At 39.4% G+C, this 25,891-nt stretch overlaps 1 protein-coding gene across 1 annotated transcript in view; it reads right to left on the bottom strand.

Annotated features, from left to right (window-relative positions):
• VWA3B (von Willebrand factor A domain containing 3B) overlaps positions 1–25,891 on the bottom strand; it is a 200,534-nt gene that overhangs the window by 111,030 nt on the left and 63,613 nt on the right. The window contains 2 exon segments of the mRNA XM_078146122.1: positions 14,931–14,942; positions 22,165–22,290. Of these exon segments, the coding sequence (XP_078002248.1) occupies positions 14,931–14,942; positions 22,165–22,290 (138 nt within the window).

A 25,891-nucleotide genomic window follows, 5' to 3' on the forward strand; every position in this document is an offset into this window, starting at 1 on the left:
ATCTGTAAAATGAGGAGTTTGGACATCTAGGAGCTAGGAGACCTCTAAGGCCCCTTCCAGCTCTAAAGTCCCATTCTAGAAATCTACATTTGCTCTGAGCATTAAAAAGTCTGCCCAGCCTGTGATAAAATGGCAGAGAAGGATGAGAGGAATTGATGGGTAAACAAAGAGAAAGGATAGGGGAAAGAAAGGGACAGAGAAGGCCCACCTGTTTCTCCACTATCATGTGGGAAGGAGAGGGTGGAAGGAGCTGGCTGGTATAGAGTTTTAAAGTCGAAAGGTTTTCATTGGCCATCTAGTTTAGTCAATATCTGACTTCCAATAATGAGGAATTAACTGCCTCTTGGGAAAGCCTTTACAAATTCTGGATAGTTTTAACTGTTAAGAAGCTTTTTCTTCGAGCTTAAATTTTCCTCTTTGCAACTTTTACCTACTTCAACCAGTCCCTTCTCCACATGAGAGTCCTTCAAACACCCGAAGACAATTATGTCATGCCCTTTCCCCATTTCTGAGTCTATTCTTCTCCCCACTGAATATCAACAGCTCCTTCATCTGATACTCAGATCACACGAACTAAAGGTGGGCCACCATCCCATTACCCTCCTCTGGATGCTGAACAGCTTCAGAACATTCTTCCTAAAGTGTGGTATCCACAACTTCATATGATACTTTAGATGTGGCCCAACCTGGACAGAGGATAACAGAACCATCATCTCCTTAGTCCTAGAAGCTAAACAATTCAATATAACCCAAGGGAACAGAGGAAGAGAAGGGGAAGGAAAGAGAATAAGCATTTATATAGTGTCTACTATGTACTAGGGGGCAGCTAGGTGACATAGTGGATAGAGCACCAGGCCGGGAGTCAGGAAGACCTAAGTTCAAGTCCAGCCTCAAACACTTATTGGCTATGTGACCCTGGGCAAGTCACTTAACCCTGTTTGCCTCAGTTTCTTCACCTGTAAAATGAGCAGGAGAGGAAATGACAAACCACTCCAGTATCTTTGCCAAGAAAACCCCAAATGGGGTCACAAAGAGTCAAAATGACTGAGTAACAACAACACTCAAGGCACTGCTTTACAAATATTATCTCTTTTCATCCTCACAACTCTGTGAGGATGGTACTATTATTACCCCCATTTTACAGTTGAGGAAATTGAGGCAGACAGAGATTAAGTGACTTTGCCCAGGGTCACACAGCCAGTAACTGTCTGAGGCTGGATTTGAACTCACATCTTCCTGACTCCAGGCCCAATATTCTATCTACTGTGGCACCAAGATTATATCACCTTTTTTTTTTCTGTCACATCATACTGTTGATCCATATTGAGTTTACAGATCTTGTTCAAATTTCTAGCTAAAATGTCTTTCCCACTTTGTGTTTTTAGGTGATTTTTTAAAACCCAAAGGAATACTTTTACATTTATTCTTATTAAATTTTCATTTTATTTTATTCAGTTTTCATTTTATTTGATTCATCTCAGTGTTCTAGCATAGGGTGATCTTTTTTGATCCTCTGTGTGCTCTACAAATATTATAAGCATGCCATTTTTACTTCTATAAAAGTCACTGAAAAAAACATTAAGTTCATTCAAGACCTTCTCCAAAGACAGCATTAAACAAACTCTTCAGTAACAACTCTTTGGCTCTGGCCATTTAGCAAATTGCAAACCCATCAAATTATAACATTACCCAACTAATTATAATACTTCTACCCTATATCTCTTTATCTTTTCCAGAAGAATAACATGAGATAATTTACCAAATGCTTTGCTAAAATCTAGGTAAACAATATCTGTGGTATTCCTCAGACTTACTCAGCAGTCTAGAAACCTCGTTAAAAAATGAAAATAAAATTCAATTGGCATGATTTACTCTTGACTAACACTAGAAGGACTAGCATGTCAATTGCATCAATTGATGCAAGAATTTTAAAATCATTTTTTATAATTTATCATAATTTATTACATCTATAAAAATGTATTGTAAGTATAATTACAAGTAGATAATTTTAATTTTATTTTAAAATAAACATTTGTATCCTACTATTTCTAATATGTGCTGTTGTACTGTGTGTCAATTGACACATCCCTTGAAGTATTCTTAAATTCTAGTCTTTGGGACCACCATTCTACATTTCCAGATGTTCTCTTTAATAAAGCTAATAAAATTTTTTTAGAAATCTAAATCAAACCCACTGGCCTAGAGATAAAAAATTCCATTTTCTTCCCTATTTTTGAAAAGCAAGATTCTCTTTGCCCTCCTCCTTTCCTATGACATCTCTCTCGTCTGCCACAATCTTTCAAAAATCTCTGACAGAATGAAATGCAGATAAGGAAGATGGTTTTTGAAAGTTACATGTTGGATGGTTAATATGGACATATGTTTTGCATGACTTCACATGTATAATGGATATCCTATTGCTTGCCTTCTCAACGGCTGGGGAAAGGGCTGGAGGGAGAGAATGTGGAACTGAAAATATAAAAATGAATGTTAAAAAAGGAAGTTAGATGTTGAATTTGTTATACATTTAAAAAGAAAAGCAAAGGGTACAGATTCACAGTTTCTTGTACAATCTTTTTCTGTTCTATTTTGCATATGGAAATGTTTGCTTTATTTAGTGTTTGTTAAATACAGAATTTTAAAAATTAATGCCCATCCCCTTACCCTTCAACCCTGCTGGGATCTCTCTGCTAGTAGCTCAGCTACCATATCCATGGTTTTCTCAGCAATCAAGAATGTAGTTCATCTGGGCTAAATGCATTGAAAACCCCATGGATGTCAGGAAGACCTGAGATCAAATTCAGCCTCAGCCCCTTACTAGCTGTGTGACTGTGGGCAAGCCACTTAATCTCTGCTTGCTCAGTTTCCTCAGTTATAAAATGGGAACAATAACAGCACCTCCCTAGCAGGGTTATCGTGAGGATCAAATGTGGTATTTGTAAAGCACTCAGCACGGTGCCTGACACATAGAAGGTGATATTTAAATGCTTATTCCCTACCTCTTCCCTTCCTAGCTTCATTATTTCATCAGTGGAAAGGAAAAACTGGTGAGACTGAGCTCTAGATTTAATACAATACAATTTTTACATTTAACCTGGATAGAATATTCCTGGGATTGATGTATTCGAGGGTGCAAGGGACACAGAAAGTGTGAATTACAGAGCAATAGCTAATATGGGTGCCACATCTGCAACTCTACAAATATGGAATATCTCCTTTTAGGGAAAAAAACTGGCAGGTTTTTTTCTTTCCCAAGGAGGTTAATGCTTTTAACATGGTAAGTTTATGTAATCATTTTTCATTTTGTGTGTATGTCATGTGTACATCAAAAATATTTATATTTTCCCCTTTCAAAAAGACCATATGTGGCTACTCGCCTGTTAGCCGGCTGAGGTTGACTGAGTTGGCAAGGAGGGGGAGGGGAGGACCCATGAACTTCTAAAATTTAAAAAAGTCTGGGGACCATCTCCAGTCTTGCCACTGGATCTAGGTGGCTCTGGAGGAGAAAGTGAGGCTGGTGACTTTGCACAGCCCTCTCTCATCAAATCCAGTTCACTTGCAAGTCATGGCCTCATCTTCCTGAAGTCATGGTCCTCTTCAGGAACAAAGGACAAGTAAAAAAAGTCTAAGATCAGGGAAGCAGGTTGAATCAAAGTGACACTTTCTTTACATTCTCTGCATTTTTGGTTTCCTAACCTCCAGCCCCAGTTCTAAATTCTCTGATTGGAAAAGTAGGTCATCTTGACTTTTTCAATCTCAGTGTCCTACAGATAATCCAATAACTGACCTGGCCTAGCTTGAGGTTTTACGTGCTCCAAGAGAGAATAATCCTTGGCCTAAGGGTTTCCCTAGTCAATCGGCATATTTAAGACTTGCCCTGGCATAAAGTAAACCTCGTTTTAGCATGGTGGTCTACCTTAGAACCGATAGAGGATTCATTAAGCCCCACATATTTTTCTTTTACTGAATGCTTATTTCAGGCTGCAAGTTTTCCAACAAAACTGTATTACCAAGGGAATGGTCCTCAACATTGAAAGAAAGAAAGCCGCAAGCATTAACCTGAACTCCACCATTAAATTGGACCGGTCCTCCAATGCACATGGTGTTGTTACCTGCCTACATGGAAGGATATGAAGGATGCCAAATGGCCTAGCTAATATCCTCTCCCCTCCCAGCTTGCTATGTTAGTGATATAAAGATATGTTAGCATATAAAGAGAAGTTCATATATCAAATTAAGACATTGATCTCCACTGCCACACAACATAAAAGTCTACTGATAAAAAAAAAAGAACAGAAGATGCATACATTTGAAAGGGTGGGAAAGGGGCACAGGAAGAGAGGTAGTCATAAAAGACTCTTAGCACTGGGCAACACTGGGCCAGATAAGAGTCCTGAAGTAAGAACACCCATCATCAGGGCCATAGTGGCATATACTCTGATTTAATAAGTCTACATTGGCAAGGCCAATTTTTTTTTATCCCATATACTTTACTTAACAATCAGAGTAAATTACCAAATGGACAGTGATTTCTGAATCATAATTTTGTGATATGGAGGGGAGGCAGGGATGGTGATGGTTAGAGATTAGCATATTTTCCCATTCAATGTTTTGCTTGTTTGCTTGTCTGAAATAAAAACAGAACTCCTTACATCAACAATTATGCACAAAACAATCACTTCATTTAAATGGGCAGTGAAGTGAGAACAAGGCTTATAAACATAAACACAACATAAAATTATGCTTTTATCACTAATCCTTAACTTTTTCTTCAATCAATATTAAATCTAAGCCGCTTTTCCCTTTCCCTCCCTGTCTTCCCCCAACCAGGCTCAAATATAACACTAATCTCCCCCAGAATCATTCTTGGAGATGTACCTTCTAGGGGCTTCTGTGGGACTCCAGAACTTCAAGCTAGTTAGCCATCAAAAGCACTGTAGGACACTTGACTCAGTGGCCACTCAGCTTCTCTCCATCCCAGCCACACAAATGATCATTGCACAACTTCAATCTAATGAGAGGGACAATGAGGTGGCCTTTCTATCCTTCTTCATCAACTGTACCACATTTCCAATTTTTTTTAATATAAATATTCTGCCAGAGCTGTATAGCTATAAACCATGGAATAACCCCATCTCCTAAGAATTGAAAATGAAGAATTTCATGGTAAGTGTGAAAAGTCTGTAACATTATAAACCAGGAATTAATAAGAAGCAGTGTAAAGGGTATAAAGAGATGGACTAATCATGTGGAAGAATAAGAATGACCCAATAGATAGCCCATGTGCTCCATTGGCAGCCTCAGGATGTCAAAAGTAAGTCAGGAAGGCCCCCAGCATCACCTTGATGGGAGATACCTTGAGGTGAACTTACAGGAAGACTTTAACAAGAAATAGATGGGTTGTAAATATCCACCATGATGAGATGCATTGAAGAACTCTGCCAACTAGTATCTGAGTCTTCATCTGTTTCACGTTCTTTGTTATTTGAGAAATCCTTCAACTCTTTCCCTTCCCGGCTCCTCTCCCATTAATAATTTAGTGGCCCTTCCTAAGGAAATGGAATTTCCAGTCGATTGTTTCCATAGCCACCGTCTCATCCAGATCAGAGCTGTCTGACTGCCTTCTTCTAAAAGCACATGCTGCCCTTCCAACTATAAAACAACTTGACAAAAAATGATCTAATCAAACTTAACAAAGAAGCACGAGATTGTATCAGTGCCAACACCAAAGGTTGGGTAGAGGAAAAGGGGGCATGAGTATACCTAGGGCTATGTGTCCTCTTGAGTTTCAAGTTCTGAACATTTTAGATAGGGACTGGACTTGTGATTCATTTGATGTAAGGAGTTGCTGGTGAGGAACTTCCTCTACCAATGCAGGTTGTTGCTACCTTTTCTCCTAATTTGCCTATGTCATCACCCTTTATGTCTAAATCAGGTACCCATTTTGACTTTTTCTTGCTGTACAGTGTGAGATGTTGGTCTATGCCTAGCTTCTGCCAAACTGCTTTCCATTTTCCCAGCACAATTTTTGTCAGATAGTGAGTTCTTTCCCCAAAGGCTTGGATCTTTTGGTTTACCAAACATTAGACTATGATGGTCCTTTACTACTGTGTATTGTGTACCTAATCTATTCACTGATCCACCATTCTATTTCTTAGCCAGTACCAGATTGTTTTGATGATTACCAATTTGGAATATACTCTGAAATCTTGTCCAGCACTCTCCATCTCATGTAGATGGGGTCTGATCCTGATATCATAGCCTGAGTCTCTACTTCTACAGCTGATTTTCTAACATGTCTCACAGCCCCTTGGGTTTGATCTAGCATTTGTGCCTACTATGTGCTAGGCACTATGCTAAGCATTTTTACAATATTTTTCATTTGATCCTCACACCAAACCTGGGAGATGGGTGCTATTAGTATTCCAATTTTATAGATGAGGGAACTGATAAACAGAGATTAAGTTCAAGGTCACAAAACCAGTATCTAAGGCTGGACTTGAACTCAGCAGCCTTCCTGACTCCAGGCCCAGCACTCCATCCACTCTGCCATCAGTTGCCTCTAGAGAGGGTTGTATATGAAATTGAACTTGTATTATATACAGTTTGGGCTTTTTTTTAATGCATATTGAATTTAACAGGATAATAACAAATACATAATAAAAAAAACTGCCTTTTTTGTTTTCTGAATTTACTTTTCTGTGTATTTTTAAATGTTTCATTGACACACTTTTTTTTTACATCACTATCACTACTACCAAATCCCACCCACCTTTAACTTCTCTCCCCCAAAAAAGAAGCTGTCACTGGTAATAAATATAGTCAAGCAAAAAATTTACACATTGGTAATCTCATAAAATATGTATTGTATTCTGCACCTCAACTTCATCACCTCTCTGCTGAAGGTACTTTTCATCCCGCTTTATGGCTATAGGTGGGGGGAATCTTACCTAGGGAGACACGAGGCATGGAATGAAATGCCTAGGTCATGGACATGGGGAATAGTAACAGGATGGGAAGATTATAACCAAAGAGATCAACAAAACTTTGGGTGCCATGGTCTTCAGGGCAGGAGCAGGAAGGGGTGTTAGCCTGTTTCTTCCTTTGGAGAGGCCACCTCCAGCAAGCTCTCCATCACTCCTCCTCATTAATATATGGACACTTGAGTCCCTGTCATCTTTACCAATCAGATTCTTGGTGAGCGAGTAAAAGTCTACCTAGCTTTCTTCTCCACTCTCAAATTTGCCTCTGTAAAGTCTGGAGTACAAGTCAGTGTTATACTCATTCTTTCATGAACTCTAAGAGGTCACAGTAACTGCTTCTCAAGGTTTTCCTCATTTCTTCTTCATCAACCATTTCCTCCTTTTATTGAAACAGGTTCAGAATATTAGTGACATGCTTCACTTCTGAAAAATGAAATTACCATCAAGGAAAGTAAAAAATGTATTGGTAGCTCTGCTTTTCAGCAGAGAGAGATCTGCCAGATGTCAGCTACTTGGATCCCTCACCACAAGGATACTTTAACTATATGATAGCCTTTGATATGTATGAGGATTGATATGATCCAGTTCCTTCAGCTGGCCAGGAAACCTGTAACATGCTCTCCACCAAGTTCCACCTTCTTTGAAACTCACCCAAATGCCTTCCCTCCTCAGGTTCATGGATTTCCACATAAATGTCCATCTTCTTCATCTACAATGCTACCACACTACCTATGCTAACTAATCTTTCCCTCAGAATAAAGTGAACCCTTCCAATTCTTGTCATTAATCACTCACACTAAGGCTCAATAATACCAGTGATATCAAACTTCTCCCCTCAAATTAAGATTTCTGGTTCATTTTGTTAAACTCTGTCCCACATTGGTGAAAAGCCATCTGAAATGATGAGTGCTATTTTTGCTTCTCTTTGCAATCATGGTCTCCTCTGAATACTATACTATATAATACATACTATACTAGTACCTCTACTATAATTCTTCCCCTTTGTCAAACCTGGATAGCTCAATGACTTAATAGCTTATCTCTGGGCAATTCTTTTCTTCCTCCTTTTCCAGTTTAAAGTTCTGCTAGTAGGTCAGTGAGTAAACATTTGTTAAGGATCTACTATGTGACAGGCACAGTGCTAAACTCTAGGAAACGAAGAAAAGCAAGAAAACAAACAGTCCATGTTCTCAAGGAGCTTACATTCTAATGGTGAAGAAAACATGCAAACAACTACATTCATACAAGATATATATACAGGATAAATTGGAGGTAATCAACAGACGGGAGGCACTAGCATTAAGGGAGATTAGGAAAGGCTTTTGTAATCATTTTGGAGAGCAATTAGGAACTCTGCCCAAAGGGCTATAAAAATGTGCATGCCCTTTGACCCAACAATAGCACTTATAGGGCTATATCCCAAAGAGGTCATACAAATGTGAAAAGGACCCACATGTACAAAAATATTTATAGCAGCTCTTTTTGTGGGGGCAAAGAATTGAAAATTGAGAGGATGCCCATCTATTGGGGAATGGCTGAACAAGTTGTGGTATATGAATGTAATGGAATACTATTGTGATATAAAAAATGATGAGTAGGCTGACTTCAGAAAAACCTGAAAAGACTTGTATGGTCTGATGCTGAGTGAAGTGAGCAGAACCAAGAAGACTTTGTACACAATAACAGCCACGTTATGCAATGACTAATATTGATAGACTTAACCCTTCTCAGCAAGACAAGGATCTAAGATATCTCCAAAGGTTTTATGATGGAAAATGCTATCCACATCCAGAGAAATAACTATGGAGTTTGAAGCATAGTATTTGCTATTTTTTCTCTTCTGTTGGGTTTTGTTTCCTCTTTCTGGTGGTTCCTCCTATTGGTTCTAATTCTTACTTACAACATCACTAATGTGAAAATATGTTTAATAGGAATGTATATGTATAGCCTATATCAGATTGCATGCCACCTTGAAGAAGGAGGGGGAGAAAAATTAAAAACTTAAAAGCTTATGGAAGTGATTGTTGATAATTCAAAATAAATTAATTAAAATTAAAAAATCAGAAAGGCTTTTGTAGAAGATGGGATTTTAGCTGAGACTTCAAGGAAGTCGGGGGCTAGGCGACAGACATGAGGAGGGAGAGGATGCTAGCTGTGCCTTTCCTCATCTGGAAAATGGAGGTGGGGCTTGGACTCAATGGCCTCTAAAACTCTTCCAGCTCTAAAACAGAGATTCTATGGTACAAGACACACACTGCTGGAGTTAGAGAGTACCAGAAAGTGCTGCCACTTCCTTGGGCAATTCACTTAAACTCTCAAAGCCCTGGTGTACTCCTCTGTAAAACAAGTGGGTTGGACTAGATAATATCGATGTCCTTCTCAACTCTAAATCTGTTCCTAAGAATTATTTTGGATCTTTCATCTCTTCCAGTTCTCCTAGATAGGCCTTTGCCCCCTGTGATAAGCTGGAGAACAAAGAGATATCTTTCTAGTCCTTGTACCTTGTTCTCCAATAAGCAAACCAATTTGCATTTACTGCATATTTAATTATTGATAGTTTATGGCAAAAGCAAAAACATCAAATTATCTCTTGAGGTCATAGACCAGTTCCCTTGCACTCCCTCCATATAGGCTACCATGGCTATAATTTGTAGGTTCCCCTAAGTTTTCCAATCTCTAACCAAATGTTCGCTATGCCTCTTTACAAGCTGAGGGCTCTGTGACCACTGGTTCTGGAGTCCAGGCTCTTCCAGCCTGTCAAAGTTCCCATCTCCTACATTCCTTCTTCCAGGTTCCTACAGTCCTAGGTATGGATAATCAATTAGTTATCAGTAAATCCAAGCCAATGGCTCTAATTGTCCACAATAGAAATTGTAACGTCAGTCAGATATTACTGAGAAGGCCAGTGGGAGGGAAATGCCAAGTTCACTCACCAGGTTTTTTTGTCCTTTCCACCAATTTCTGGTTTACTCTATGGATGCTTGTCCGAAGACTCTCAGCTGAGGTACTTCCTTTTGCAGACAAAGAATCTAACAAAAAAGGAGAACAGAATTGTAAAAATAGTGTCATAAAGGCTAAAGCCTAAAATGAGCAAAGGCTTGAAAAAAATGCTCAAGTGCAACAAAAAGGATGTTTATAGCTGTGAAGAGAGATGAAGTATCACATCTGAAAGACAGCAAGCAAGTCAGTCCGGCTGGATCACAGAGTGCATGAAGGAATCATTGTTCAGTCTTTTTTCAGTCATGTCTGACTCTTTACAACCCCATTTGGGATTTTCTTGGCAAAGATACTGGTGTGGTTTGCCATTTCCTTCTCCAGCTCATTTTGGTGATGAGGAAACTGAGTCATAGGTTAAGTGACTTGCCCAGGGTTACACAGCTAATAAGCATCTGAGGCCAGATTTAAACTCAAGAAGACTCATCCTCCTGATTCCAAGCCCAGCACTCTATCCACTGTGTGTGTCACCTAGAACACTGTGTGAAGGTGATTAATGGAATATCTCTTCGGCATCTGCGTGAACAGATTAATGAAGGGAGAGGCCAGAGGCAGGGAGGCCAATTGAGAAGATATTGCAATAGCACAGAAGAGACTTAATAAGGGCTCAAATGAGGCTGCTTCTTTATGAGTGGATGGTGAATGAGGAGAAAGGGCCAGATACAAGGCACATCAGAGGAGTGATAAGAGGAGTCAAGGGAGAGTGAACAGTCTAAAATGACTCTGAATTTGCAAACTTGAGTGAAGGATTGGGGGTAGGGGTAAATAATGAGTTATCTCTTAGACATGGTGAGTTTGAGATGTCTATGGGACTTAGTATTGAGTTGTTTCAGTCATGCCCAACTCTCCTCATAACCCCATTTGGGGTTTTCTTGGCAATGATACTGGAGCATTTTGCCATTTGCTTCTCCAGGTTGTTTTATAGATGAGGAAACTGAGGCAAACAGGGTTAAGTGATGTCTAAGGTTGGATTTGAGCTTGGGTCCTCCTGACTACAGGTGGAGACCTCTATCCACTCCACTTAGCTGCCTATGGGACAGTCCCTTGGAAACTGTGATGAGGGACTGGAGATGAGAAGATAGACTAGGGTTGAATGTATAGATCTGGGAGTCATCTCCTTAGAGACTGTAATTGAATCCATGGGATCTGACAAGATCACCAAGATAGAATGTATGGAGCAAAAAGAAAAGGCCGAGGCTAAAACCTCAGGGACGTACCTGCAGTTAGGAGGTGGTGGCTTGGATGATATTCCAGCAAAGGACACTGAGAAAGAATGGTCTGACAGAGGGGAGAATCAAAAGAAAGCAGAGTCACGAAAACACAGTCAGGAGAGTTTATCTAGGAAGAGAGGGTCAGATGCTGCGGAGAGATCAAAAAGAATGATGACTGAGAAAAAGGAATTAAGCAAATTAAGATAGCATGGAATAGTTTATCTGTCAGATTTATGGATAAGGGAAGGACCAAAGAATATATGGAGAGCATTGCACATGTAAAATAGATAATTTTGATTATATAAAATTTGAAAGTTTTTGGACAAACAAAACCGAGCAACAAAAATTATAAGGAAAGCAGAAAACTAGGGGGGGGAAATTTGCGGCAAGTATGTCTGATAAAGGCCTCATTTCTCAAATATATAGAGAGAACTGAGTCAAATTTATAAAAATACAAATCGTTCTCCAATTGATAAATGGTCAAAGGATAAGAACAAGTAGTTTTCAGACAAAGAAATTAAAGCTATCTATGGTCATATGAAAATGTGCTCTAACTTACTACTAGTCAGAGAAATGCAAATTAAAACAACTCTGAAATACCACCTCATACCAATCAGATTGGCTAACAAGACAAAAAAGGAAAATGTTGGATGTTGGAGGGTATGTGGGAAAACTGGACACTAATGCATTGTTGATAGAGTTGTAAACTGATCCAATCATTCTAGAGAGCAATTTGGAACTACACCCAAAGGGCTACAAAAATGTGCATATCTTTTGACCCAGCAATACCACTGCTAGATCTATATCCCAAAGACAACCAAAAAAAGGGGAAAGGACCTATTTGTACAAAAATATTTATAGCTGCTCTTTTTTGTGGTGGCTAAGAATTGGAAATCAAAAGGATATCCATCAATTAGGGAATGGCTAAACAAGCTGATTGTAATGGAATACTATTGCGCTATAAAAATGATAAGCAGGATGATTTCAGAAAAACCTGCAAAGACTTACATGAACTAATGCATAGTGAAGTGAACAGAACCGGGAAAATGTTGTACACTTTAACGTTAATATTGTTCCATGAAGAACTGTGAATGACTTAGCTATTCTCAGTAATAACAACGATCCAAGACAATCCCAAAGGACTAATGATGAAACATACTATCTCCCTCCAGAGAAAGAACTGATACTGATTGAACACAGACTGGAGCATGCTATTTTTCACTTTCTTTTTTTTTCTTTTATTTGAGTCTTCTTGTACAAAATTACTAAAATGGAAACATTTTATATAATTGCACATGTTATAATCTATGTCTGATTGTTTATCATCTCAAAGAGGGAGGGAGGGACAGAATTTGGAATTCAAAACTTTAAATAAAAATGTAAAAAAAAAAAAGGAAAAACAAAATCAGCTATGGGATATAAGTGCTCCTTTGGATTTACTATGATTTTCTATTTTGACTATCATCCCCTTGGTAGATGTTGGCCTCCACATAATTTTAGCCTTGACATTTTGACTAGTACCTTTCATCACATGACACTTTTTTTCCTGGAACATGTAAGTTAAATGCACTGCATCTCTGGCATTCTAATCCATAAAACCTCCTTGTATGTAATATTTAAGAGGAAATTTTAATCTTCAGTCTCTGTAGCTTTCCCCCATTAACTTGGATATCAATGTGGTTTTTTTTTTCCTCTGAGAAATAATCTTGCAGAGCATATGATTGGGTCACCAAAATTTCACCCTCTCTGGCATTTGCCCTTTTGATTTGTTAATCCTCCTCTTGAGGGCAGGTGTCACCAAATGATCTGAGAAAATGACACCACAACATGCCAGCACTCTTACCTCGAGGTACTACAGTGTCAGAGCCAAGTAGGTGGCAGTGGGATATCATATATAGAGGCAAAACCTACTCTGATCTATGTTGCCCATTTTTTTTCTTGGTCTAGACCTGTGATTTCATCCACCCATCAATTCAAATCAGGTTTCTAGCTGTAATTTATAGTCTTAGAGAATGCCCTGGGAACAATGATTGATTAAGTTACTTGTCCAAGGTCAGTACATAATTTGTATCAGGGGCAGGGCTTGAATCCAGGTTTTCCTGACTCTATGGTCTGCCTTCTATCTTGACACCTGCGTCTCTACCTTCTTTTGGCATCCATCATTTCATCAGGAAGATGGGATTCCATCCCCAGACCCTCGCAGGAACTAGATTTGGAGATGTCCTCACCCTAAAACCTATGCCATGTCTAAATGTCCTGCCTATTCTTCCCTGAATCACCAAATGATTTTTTAAAATGACTGCCTCAGACCTCTGTAACTTGAGACACCAGGCCTTTCGCCTCCATGACTTCATCCAAGGACTTGGACAGCGGGGCCCAAACAGGAGCCAAGTATATGTTCAACTTGTAAGTCAATGTCATCTCACACCACCTTGGTTAGAAGCAAAGGAATTGGAACTGAGGAGGAGTTCAGTCAGGCCCCTAGACACCTAATCATCAGTTATTCATGGACTCAAATAATTACTTTTTCTGATGTTTTATTTTTGGGGTTTTTTTTCCTGGTATTTGAAAATGGATTAGATTGACACTGTCTTCCATCATCACCAGACAAAGATTGGGAGCCATGTCTGGCAGAATCCTATCTTCTCCTTCTCATTGATCCCTAGGATTTAGCCCCCATCTATTGAAGTGAACTTCTGCCCTTTCCCTGTTATTACCTCCTATTCTCTCATCCCCATCTTGCTCAGTCCTACCTCTTCCCAGTCTCTATCCTCTTCTTCCCTTCCCTTATATTGTACCACCTTGAATATCCATTTTTTCATTAACAAACTTTCCAGAAATCATCCTGAAGGGATGTCAGACACACACAATTCAACCCTTTTATTTTAGAGATGGGAGGAAACAGAGTCTCAGGATAACTGAGTGGCTTGCCTAAGGTCACAAAGGTAGTGTCAGGAATAGGATTTGAACCTATGTTCTCTGATTCTAGAACAATGCTCTTTCCACTGTACCACTTCATCCCAGAACCTTTCCTCTCACATTCATCGATTTTTTTTTTTTTTTGCATTCAGGAAAACCTGGATTCTTCCTAAATACACAGTATCTCTGACCCACCTTCTCCAGTACCGGATGTTCTTTCTTTCATTCTCCATGAGACACTATTTCACCCTATTTCCACAAAACCCATGGACACCATATGTCTCTGATACGATAATCTACCAGTCTCTAGGTCATTCTTCTCCTCGTTCACCTCCAAGTTGTACTGTGGACCTCCTCTACCATGCCTCAGCTCTTCATCGCAAAACCTCTTATTGTTGTTCAGTTGTCTCAGTCACGTCCAACTCTTCGTGATCCCATCTGGGGTTTGCTTGGCAAAGATTCCAAAATGGTTTGTCATTTCCTTTTCTGGTCTTTGAAGAACAGATGACCTTTCCTCTTGACAATGTCAACCCCTCTTGTGTGTCTTAATTTCATTTCCCCCCCAAAAAAAGAAATGACTTGATCATTCTCACCCTCTATCTATCATCTTTTACCCTTTTATGATCTACTGTCTCCTTTCTCAACTGCTACAAACATGACCCGGTCTTCCCGTATCCTTACAAAACCTTTATTTGGCTCTATCAATGCATCAAGCTATCATACCGTATTTCTTCGTTCTTGTATAATTGATCTCTTAAAAGTCATCAGCATTTACTACCTCTACTTTCTCAACTCCAGAAAACTTGTCACTCTTCTTGCAATCTAGTTTCTGACTCTACTACTTAGGAGAAACTTCACTTCGAGGTTACCAATCACCTCAACTGCCTTATCTGACGCTCTTTTCTCAGCTTTCATCAAACTTGACCTCACTACAGCTTTGGGGCACTGTTTACCATACTCCCCGCCCAGATGTACTCTCCTCACTTCCCTTGCATTCCCCTGCTCTCTCTGGTTCTTATTCTACCTGTGTGACCAAGCCTTCTCAGTCTCCTCTGCTGGATCATTCTTAAAGCATGTGCATCAACCAAAACTCTGTCCTTTTTTCTCTAAACTTTCCCTTTGGGTGATTCCATCTATTCCAATCAATCTAATTATTATATTTATGACCTAGCTGTATGACCATGGCCAAGCATCTCAGTCTCTCATGGCCTCAATACAACTGTCTATAAATTGTAGATGAAGTTGCTGATCTGCACTAAGAGAGAGCATTTTCCACATCAGGAGTTTCCTGTACCATGGAAAACACATGCCTCAACCTTAACTCTCCCCTCCCAAGAAGCAACAACAACAAAAATTATTAGATTGTGAACTAATTGGGGGCAGATACTGTATCATATTTCACTGTTGTATCCCAGGACCTAGGGTAATCCTTTACACATAGTAGGTGCTTAATGAACATTTGGACCATTACATGGATGCCATTTTGTATGTGTAGCCCATTGAAATATTACATTTCCTACTTTATTGATTGGCAGGTTTCCTAGAGAAGTAAATAGATCCAAGAACTCTATAAATCAAGTCTCTCCTCTTTCAGACTTTAAGTCAGCATTCTAATAAAATGGTCCTTTCCTTTGTGGGAAACAAATGTCTCATCAAAAAGCTGATTCAACACATTGTTACTGGTGGAAAATGTACTGATGGCATATTTTTCTCCATTGATACCAGTAAATAAAGAACTAATTAACAAAGAAAAAAATCAGACATTGCAGCAAGTTCACTATGGGAACTCAATTTTCTGTGTCGATACTTTCTCCTCATATCTGGGTAGAGTCAAGGGAATGCTGGTAAATGTTTAACAACTAGCTTTCCAGAGTAAGGGGGTGTGTATGCACACAATACACTTTTAAGTTGAATCTGAATTATTGACATTTTCTCTGACACTTTCTTAATTCTAGACAGTTAATAAAACAATAAACCAAGCCCTGATCTGTAGCATTTTCTGATTTGCGAGGTGGTGATGTTCACACTGAAAATTTAACAACTGATTCTTGACAGCTGGTTGAAGGTAGCTCCAGCACACCTGGGTCAAGAGCAGTAGCCTGACCAACCATACCATTACAACAATAGAGGTACATGGATAGACCCACCGGTACCCTCTAATAGACAGATACGAGATGATTACGTCAGCAACTAAACTGTGTAGTGAATAGTGTCTGAGACCTGGAGTCTGAAAGATCTGAATTCAAATCCTGCCTCTGACATTGACTAGCTATATGAACTGAGCAAGTCACTTACCTTCTCTCAAATTTAGTTTCCTCGTTTGTGAAAGAATACCTAGCATTTATATAGTACTTTGAGGTCTGCAAAGCATTTTACATATGTTGTCTCTCAACTGAGTCTCACAACAACCCATTTGGGGTATGTGCTATTATTGTCTTCATTTTTCAGATGGGAAAACTGAGGCTGAAACAATTTAGGTGACTTGCCCAAGGTCACACAGCTAGTAAGAAGCCAGCAGTCATTAGGCCCAGGCCTCTATTCACAACGCCACCCAAACACCCCTGGCTAATAATAGCATCTACTTTGCAAAGTCCTCTCAAATGAAACAGGTAGAGCGCTTGGCAAACCTTAAAGTGCTATGTAAATGCTGACTGTTATCTTTACATTATTATGCTGCAACTATTGTTGGATTCATGTTGAGTTGTGTTTGTTTTTTTAAATAAACATGCCAGAACTTAAGTTTCTAAATGAATTGTTGTCCCTTCAAAAGTATGGGGTGGTTATACTTATCCATGTGTTATTGAAAACAAAAACAAAAACCTGCAATTCTTTCTTTAGAGCCCACAGCACATTCTTCTAATTATCCTCAATATACAATTTTATGTTGCAAAGATAATCAGACTGGATGAGTTCCTTGAGAAAGAATTGAAATCTTTTGGTCCTAACTCTAACATAGGTGAAGAGTTTTTAGTTTAAAAAAATAGCATAGAGGATAGTATTTGCCCCGTCTACCTCAGGAGCTTGTCATGAGGAGCATATGAAATGACATATGTAAAGTACCATTGTTATGATTAAAAATGGGATGAAATTGCAAAGAGCCCATTTTAGTATTGATGGCAAGAAAACCTTCTGAAAAATTTGAGCTGTCCTAAAATTGAACCTGCCTCCAGAGCTGTTTTGTTCTCTCCTCAGAGGTCTTCAAGCAGGTATGTTATAAACAGGGATTCCTTTTGTGTATGGACTGGACCAGATGGGCTCTGAGAAATCCCTTTTAACTCTCAAATTCTGGGATTCTGTGAAAAATATGGCATGACTACAAAATAATGACATAGTTATTTATCTGGCTCACAAATTGGTTCTTTAAGCATTTCTAACAAGGGAGTGCCCTCCAAAAATTGTTTTTAGTAAAGGCAACATCATTAAAATAAGTGTAAAACCTCCCAAGGTGGCTACTTTGAGGCATTGTAATGGGTTCTCTCTTGTTCCCTAGGAGATACTCCCTGGATAAATGGACAGGAAAGGGGAGAATCTGATCACATCTCTCCCAGCTCAGGTAAGCCTCAGAGCCCCCCCAATATTGGGAACAATACTGATTTAGAAGCAAAAGTCCTGGTACATTTGTTTAAAGTGTCACCAAAGGGTTAAATCAGCTATATGAGCTGTGGGAGCAGAGAAGTGGGGGCAAAAACTGGCTATGGTCCAAATATCGTCTTCACTGAATGAGTAAAAGACCCTCACCTTTGGCCTTGAAATACCCTTATGTGAAGTGGATTGGAGGAAAGAATGGGCCCTCTGCCAGAGCTTTTCCCCTGAAGAAATATTTCTGACTGAAACTAACCCCAACCTTATAGGAGTTGCTTATTAGGGAAGGTGAGAGACAAAGAAGGGGAGGGAACTTAAGTGCTACCCTCTCTGACCTCTATTCTCCACATAGCTTAAGCGCAGCTGGTAAAGGCTGATGGTTTAGGGGAGCTTCCAAAGACAGCATATGTTAATGTATTAGAATTTATGTTCATGATCCCTCTGAGGGAGCAAGAAGAGTAACACAGAAGGTTTTCCTTGGGGGTAATGCTCTTACATGAATAAACAGCTTTTAGAACTGGTCTCATCCAGTCTGATTACCTTTGCAATATAAAACTGTAACCAAAACTGATGGAGAGAGATAGGTGTGTATATGCATATGCACATATGTAAATATGTGTGTATGTGTGCATATAAAATATAAATTATGTATTGTGCAAATGTATTCACAGATATGTGTACATTTATAAAATGTGATTGTATGTGTACAGAATGTGTGTGCGTCATACATGTATAAAATGTGCACACACACATGCACATATATGTTGCATGTATGTGTGTATATACGTGTGTTACATACGTAAACAGGTATGTGCATACATTTATATAGTTTTGCTTTTATATATACATATATTTATGTAATTTATATATATACATACATACATATATGTTGTTTAGCAAAGTGTGTGTGTGTGTGTGTGTGTGTGTGTGTGTGTGTGTATGTGTGTGGAGTAGGGGAACCATTAGTAGATCAGGAGAAATTCAGGGCATGGGCCAGTGTGTACATATTTCAGATCTGCCAGTGTGTGATGGGTCAGGGAAAAGGGAAGGGGGTGAATGGGAGAAAAGGGAGAGGGGAAGTAGGGAGGAGAGAAGGGGAGAGGGGATGTTATATACACATACACACTTGCTTAGCTAAACAATATTTCTAGACAAAGACAAGTCTCTTGAGCACCCTATGTCAACCTAATAATAAGTCATAGGTATAAGACAACATAAATAATATAAATCCTATAACAACCAAATCTCCAGGATAGTCCTGAGTCTCTCCTTCCTCTCCTGGGTGGCAGATTGTTTCTGGGAAGAACCACCTTTTCTCTACCATCTTATTCCCCACTCCAATAAGATGTTTTTAATTTTCTCCACCGTCAAGCCTGAGGCCAAATGAACTTGAGGATTGGTTCCAGGACCCACAACCTCATATAAAAATTCTTGGCCTAAAGCAACCCTCACCCTCAGTTATAATGAGCTTCTCTCTTCCCTCTTCCCTCTCTCATATCTCGTTTCCCTCTCTCTTCTCTCCCATGCTCCCCCTTCCCCATACCCATCATCCAATGACAGATCTGAAATATGGAAACACTGGCCTGTGCCCTGAATTTCCTCTGCTCTAATCAAAGAAGGGGAAAGAACTCAAAGGGGCATATCCCCTCCTTAAATTCAAGAAGGCTTTAACAGCAAAATCGCCTTCACTCATAAAAATACCAAGGGCTATCTTCTAGGCCATGAGTAATTCATTCATTTGGCCATTTTTTCATTTTCTAAGATAAAGAAAAAAATTAAGGTAGCTACATCAGGCTCACTGGGGAGAGGAAAAAAGTGGATTAACTAGATAAGCAATCCTATTTCATGCCTTTTAGGTGCTGCTGATATTATTTAGAAAAAGAACCAGGTTTCAGGTCTTTAAAACCGAGCGAGGCAGCTGCATTCCATACTAAATTACATCAAAGAAGTTTTGGGGCTGAGTCACTGTGCACGAGCATGCACTGCTCTCTTCCTCATCCCGCCACTGCCCACATCTGAAGCTGAAGTCGCCGGGCTCAGCTAGGAAGTGCTGGGAGAAACTTCGACTATTAACAATTGTTTTTTTCTTTTTCAAAAGTCAGTAGGAAGGTGCCCCCTTAACCCCATTCCTTCTGGGGAGAATTTCCCACCTTTCTGTCTTTAATTGTCTCCTCCCTTCTAGAAATATTCTAAACCTGCAAACCTCTGAAATGATACTGCTTACCCATACCCTCCAAAGAAAAAACAGGAAAAGGAACTGGCTTAAATGACAGCAAGAAAGATTTGGTCCAGGGTGGGGAACCTGTGGCCTCAAGATCACATGTGGCCCTCTAGGTCCTCAAGTGCAGCCCTTTGACTGAATCCAAACTTCACAGAACAAACCCCCTTAACAAAAGGATTTGTTGGGGCAGCTAGGTGGTGCAGTGGATAGTTATCCACCCTGAAGTCAGGAGGACCTGAGTTTATATCTGGCCTCAGACCAAACACTTGACACTTACTAGATGTGTGACCCTGGGCAAGTCACTTAACCCCAATTGCCCAAAAAAAAAAAAGGATTTGTTCTTTTGGTCCACATCCTCAGAGGTGGAAAGATGAGCATGGATGATAATAACAGTAATAGCCAACATTTATAAAACACTTACTGTGTTCCAGGCAGCCCTGGGAGATAGATGCTATTATTATCCCCATCCTACAGATAAGGAAACTCAGGCAAATACAGGTTAAGTAACTTGCTCAGAGTCACACAGCTACTAAATATCGGAGTCTGAATTTGAACTCAGATCTTCCTAACTCCAGGCCCAGCCCTCTATCCACTATGCCACCTAAACAGAGTTTTGACTTCTCCTTTCCTGGAGATTTTCTTGGGTGTAGTACAATTGGCAAGTGTAGGGTTTTTATAGTTCTTCATCTCTGTAGGTATACAGAAACATTTATTGCACATGCTTTAAAAAAAAAAATAGAAGGTAGAAATAGCTCTGACAAAGCAAAAACAACATCAACAGCAAATTCTCCTACTCACCGATGCCCAGTAATTGAAATGAATAACAGCATGTCAGAGTGGGAAAGGATCTTAGATATATCCTTGAGTTCAGTCCTTCCCTTGTATAAAGAAACTGGCAGGCAGCCAGCGAGTATTTATCAAGTACTTCTTATGAACCAGGTGCTGTGTAACTGTGTTACAGAAGAATAACAGCTAGCATTTACATGTTTTAAGGTTTGCAGAGCGCTTTACATTTACCATTTCAGGTGATCCTCACAATAACACCCTGCAAGGTTAGCACTGTCATTATTATTATCCCCATTTTACAGATGAGGAAACTGAGACGAAAAGCAGTTAAGTGATTTGCTCAAGTTCATACAGCTAGTAAGTATCCAAGGTGGGACTTACGTACTCTAAGTACAACACTCTATATATGCCACCCTAGATAAAATGATGTAGAATGATAAATTTAGAATTAAAAAGGGTAGAGGCCAGCTAGTATAATTCCTTTGTTTTACAGATGAAGAAACTGAAGCCAGTTTGAGAGAGGCAAGAGACTTGCCCAAGGTCTCACAGGCAGTAAGAAGCAAAGCTAGGATTCAAACCCAGGTCTTCTTCCAATTCTCCAATTCATCCCCCTGCCTTTCTGAAAATCACATAATTAAGAGGTACGTCTATGACTTCAGGTTTATGGTGGCCTTAAGATGTCCATACCCACAGAAAGAATGGCATCGCGTCATTTAAAACCCAGTGTGAATCAACTGATCAGATCCTTTCTGGGGAACAGGTTGGGATCTTGAGGGCACAGAGAAAACAGAGGTGCCCAGGGCTCTGTGTGAGGGCTCATTGCTACACCAAGAAGTCTTAAAGGGACAGGGAGGAGGGCACGCAAATTTCACATTCTTTAGGGCTGGCTCCACATGCAAGTGAATACTTCCCAAACATTCTTTTTATATCATGTCACTGAATCTTAGAGCCCATAATAAATGCTCTAAGTCTAAACCAGCCATTGGAGTCCCACATGGGCCAGCTCCTCTGTGTGTGCGTGTGTGTGGGGGGGGGGGTTAGCACAAACACTCCTATAAAGCCCGGAGGAATGTCCCCCAGAATACTCTGAAACCCATGTTTCAGGCTGATGAGCCCATTTTGTTTTGTTTTGTTTTAATTTTTAATTATTTTCATTTATTTCATTAAATATTTCCCAATTACATGTAAATAAATTTTAATAATCATTTTTTTAAGTTTTGAGTTCCAAATTCTCTCCCTCCTGCCCCTCCCCCCTCCTTGTGAAGGCAAGCAATTTGATATCAATTGTACGTGTTTGGGATGAGCACTTTCTTTACTAGAATAAAAGAACTGCCATTTAAGCAATGAAACTCACAAGCAACTTAACTAATTCCCCCAGTCCCGTAAAATTTGGGAATGTAAATAGGGCGTTACTTTGTTGGTCGGTTTGTTGGTTTCAGGTTGGAGAGTGGCCAGAAATATCACCTACCACAACTGGCTTCTGAACCTTCAGGTTTCATGGAATCATCAACAATCTTCCGGATCTGTGTCAGTGTACTGTGAGTTTCCTCCAGTTCTCTCCAGATCAGATACACATCCTCTCTGACCCCAGCTCCTAAGATGGGGAATACACAGAACTGAGCAGTCTCCTGAGGCAACATAAAGCAATACCCAGTAGAGCTAATTTTGACTGAGTCCTAGTTTTACAGAACAAATCCTTTTATTAAAGGAATTTGTTCCGTGAAGTTTGGATTCAGTCAAAGGGCTGCACTTGAGGACCTAGAGGGCCACATGTGGCCTTGAGACAGCAGGTTCCCCACCCCTAGAACTTGAAGGACTTGAGTTAATAGTACTTTTATTAATAATACTTGCAGAACAAGGATCCTTTAATGTACGGAAGAGATCAACTCCTGCAAGGTTCTGGTACATTTCTTCACGTTCGGGTCTAATTTTCCTAGTATTCTCTACTGTAAATTTCATCCCTATGGGAAACCTTAGACCCCTGAAGTCCACCTAAAGAAACAATGACCATTAAAAGAAAGGAAAAATAATCATTTTTGATGGAAATATCTATGTTAATCAAAAGATTGAACCTGAAAAATACCAGAAATTGGAGTCATGGCTGTGGGAGCTGATGAGGCAAGGGAGATGTAATGTTTCTGTGATTTATCTGGATTTCTTTATTTTTTAATTTAGCTATATTTCTGCAACTATGAACTATAAAACCACCTTAACACTTCTAATTCAATTAATTTTTATTATAAAATTCATAGCTATCAACAAAGATGATCAAATAAACAGAGAAAACAAAATCTTACCCCTAAACCTAGGTTTTATAACAGATGGCAGGATGCTGTCATAAGGAATCAGGAGGGCCTTGGTTCAAATCTTGCCTCAAACATGCAATAGCTGTGTGAACTTGGTTTAATTTTTCTATGCCTTAGTTTTCTCATCTATAAACTAAGGAGCTGGACATAGTGGCCTATAAGGGACTCTTCCCATTCCAAATCTCCCATTCTGTGTGTTTCTTCTTGATTTCTCTCCAGGCCTTCTACAAGTTCTATCACCTTTGAGCCTGTTTTCCTCCCTTTCTTTTTCCTTTTTTCACAGAAACACAGAACTTTAAAACATTGGAAGGGACTTCAGAGTCTCCTAGACCAATCTATACCTGAAAGAAATTTCCAGCTATAATGGAGCTGGAAAGTGGTCATGCAGACTCTGTTTGAAGATCTCCAATAAGGGGAATGAACCCACCATCTTTCAAAGAGCAATCTGTTTTGCTTCCTAGCTCTAAACGTTAGGAAGTTTTCCCAATACCAAGCTTAAATTTGTGTCTTTGCAACTCTCACCCGGTTCCCTCCTCTCAGATTAAACCAAGCAAATCTTATTACTCTTCTACATGAAATCCTTTTAAATACTTGAGGACAGATATCATATTCCCCCTGAGTCTTTTCTTCTGTTTATTTCCTTGATATGATCATAAGCAGTGTGCTTATAGTTCTGGTTTGCTGATTTCACTCTATTAATTCTTGTTGACATGACTTGCCTTGATTTGACTCATGAGACGCAAATAGCATAGTGGACAATAAAATGGCCTCCTCCAAGCCAGGAAAACCTAGAGGTCAACTTTCCTCTGGTGCATACTGGTTCTACTCCCCTGAGCAAGTCTTTAAGTAATCTAAGAAACTCTATAATAAGATTAAGTGGAGAAGAAGGTGCTAGCCAGTATTAGCTCTCTATACCAATGACGTGGTCCTCATCAGTCTTACTTGGCTGTCCACTTTCCTTATCTCTTTCCAATTATCTCTTGTTTGTTTTTGCCAGTTCTATGATTTCAGCTTAAGAGAATTACCTGGGGCCAACAGGAGGTTAAGTGACATCCAGGATCACAGAGCCACCATATGTGAGATTTGAACGTAGGTCTTCTTGACTCCAAAGCTAGTTCTCTATTCCCTCTGCCATACTGTTTCTCATTTGTCATTTTCATGGCACCAAAAAATTCCAATATATTTTGCTGTTCAATCGTTTCAGTTGTGAATGACTTTTTGTGACCCCATTTGGGGGTTTTTAAGATACTACAGTGGTTTGTTATTTCCTTCTCCAACTCATTTTGCAGGTGAGGAAACAGAAGCAAACTGGGTTATGTGAGTTAACCCAGGATCACATAGCTAGTAAGTGTCTGAGACCATATTTTAACTCAGGAAGGTGAGTCTTCCCTCCAGTAGATTAACATACTATAATTTATCCAACTGTTCTTCAATTATTGAACAGCAAGTTGATTTCATTTTTGCTGCTATGAACAGCACAGCTATGAATATTTTGTTACAAGTAGTTCCTTTTCCCATTCTATGATTGGGGTGGGGGCGCAGGGGTTAGAATTTTCACAAAAGAATAACTGGTTCAAAAGGTATGATCACTTTTGTTATTTAATGTGTTGCTATGCCATTCTCCAAAATGACAGCATCAATCAGTAGTTCCATTAACGAAGCAATATAACGCACCTGTTTCTCCACAGTCCTACCAACATTGAATTTTATAAATTCTTTATATTGTTCCCATGCTAGTGGATGAAAGGCAGTATCATAAGGCTGTCTGAGTGCATACTGCTCAATTATTAGAGAATATAATCATTTTTGTTTGGCTTTCATAACTTGTCTTTTCATATCAATTGACTATTGTTCTACTCGGGAATGTAAATTATTATTCTTATATACCTCACTTCCCTGCAGCTTCAGAACGTTATCCCTTTAGTTGTCATCCTAACTTCCAAAAATGTTGCCAATCTGTTTCATGTTTAATTTTAGACACAATTGTTTTTGTTTTACAAAATCTGTTTCTCTTTATAAAAGCAAACCTACAAATTTTGTCTCCCTCTTGACAAGTAGCTGCCCACTGTTCCTAGAGATTTCTTTCATTTTCCTGGTCCTCGCTTACAAACCATTTCCCCTGAGCCACCTCTGCCAGGTGCTTGGCCTAAAAAGATGGTTTCCTTCAATGCCACACATAACAATCACCCCAAATTTTTTACAAAAACACTAAGGGTTTTAGCTAAGAAGAAACTTGACTGATCCCCAGATGGCATGTAATGTCATCCAATTTCTGGTCACAGACATAGTTTTCCTAGTGATGTGAGCTGCTCTCAGGTTTCCCTGGTATAGTCCTTGTCCACCACAAAATGATCCACAATTCCCCCTAAAGTTAAAACCCTATATTTTAGGGAGCCATACTAATGACCCAAGTGTAAAGAAAATATCAAACACTAAGGTACTGCTGGGAAAAATAGAACAAAATGTTTTTATTTGGAGAGAGAAAGAGAGAGAGAGAGAGAGAGAGAGAGAGAGAGAGAGAGAGAGAGAGAGAGAAGCAAAAGTAAAGGGAAAATAAAGTTTCTCCCACTTAGGGTTAGTCAAATTAAAAGAAAGGGTATTAATAGCTTCAACTCATAAAGAAGGAAGTGACAAGCCTCAGACACGAAACCTGTCCACCAAGGCTTTGCAGCTATCAATAGTTTGGGGAATGAAATCTTACATGAACCCAGCCCTATACTGAAACACTAAAAATATAAGCACTTCACTGCCAAATGTAATCCTTAAACCCACAGCTCTTTCCCATTGCTGTGACTATGAGGTTGGTTTGCTTTTGGCTGCTATAATGCCCTGGTGTTGAGTAGCAGTCTACTCTCTAAAAAAAAAAAAAAGGTTTCAAATGCTCTGAGG

This window comes from Phascolarctos cinereus, unplaced genomic scaffold, assembly GCF_003287225.1.
Source record: "Phascolarctos cinereus isolate Bilbo 61053 unplaced genomic scaffold, phaCin_HiC Scaffold_726;HRSCAF=1367, whole genome shotgun sequence".
Taxonomy (NCBI): Eukaryota; Metazoa; Chordata; class Mammalia; order Diprotodontia; family Phascolarctidae; genus Phascolarctos; species Phascolarctos cinereus.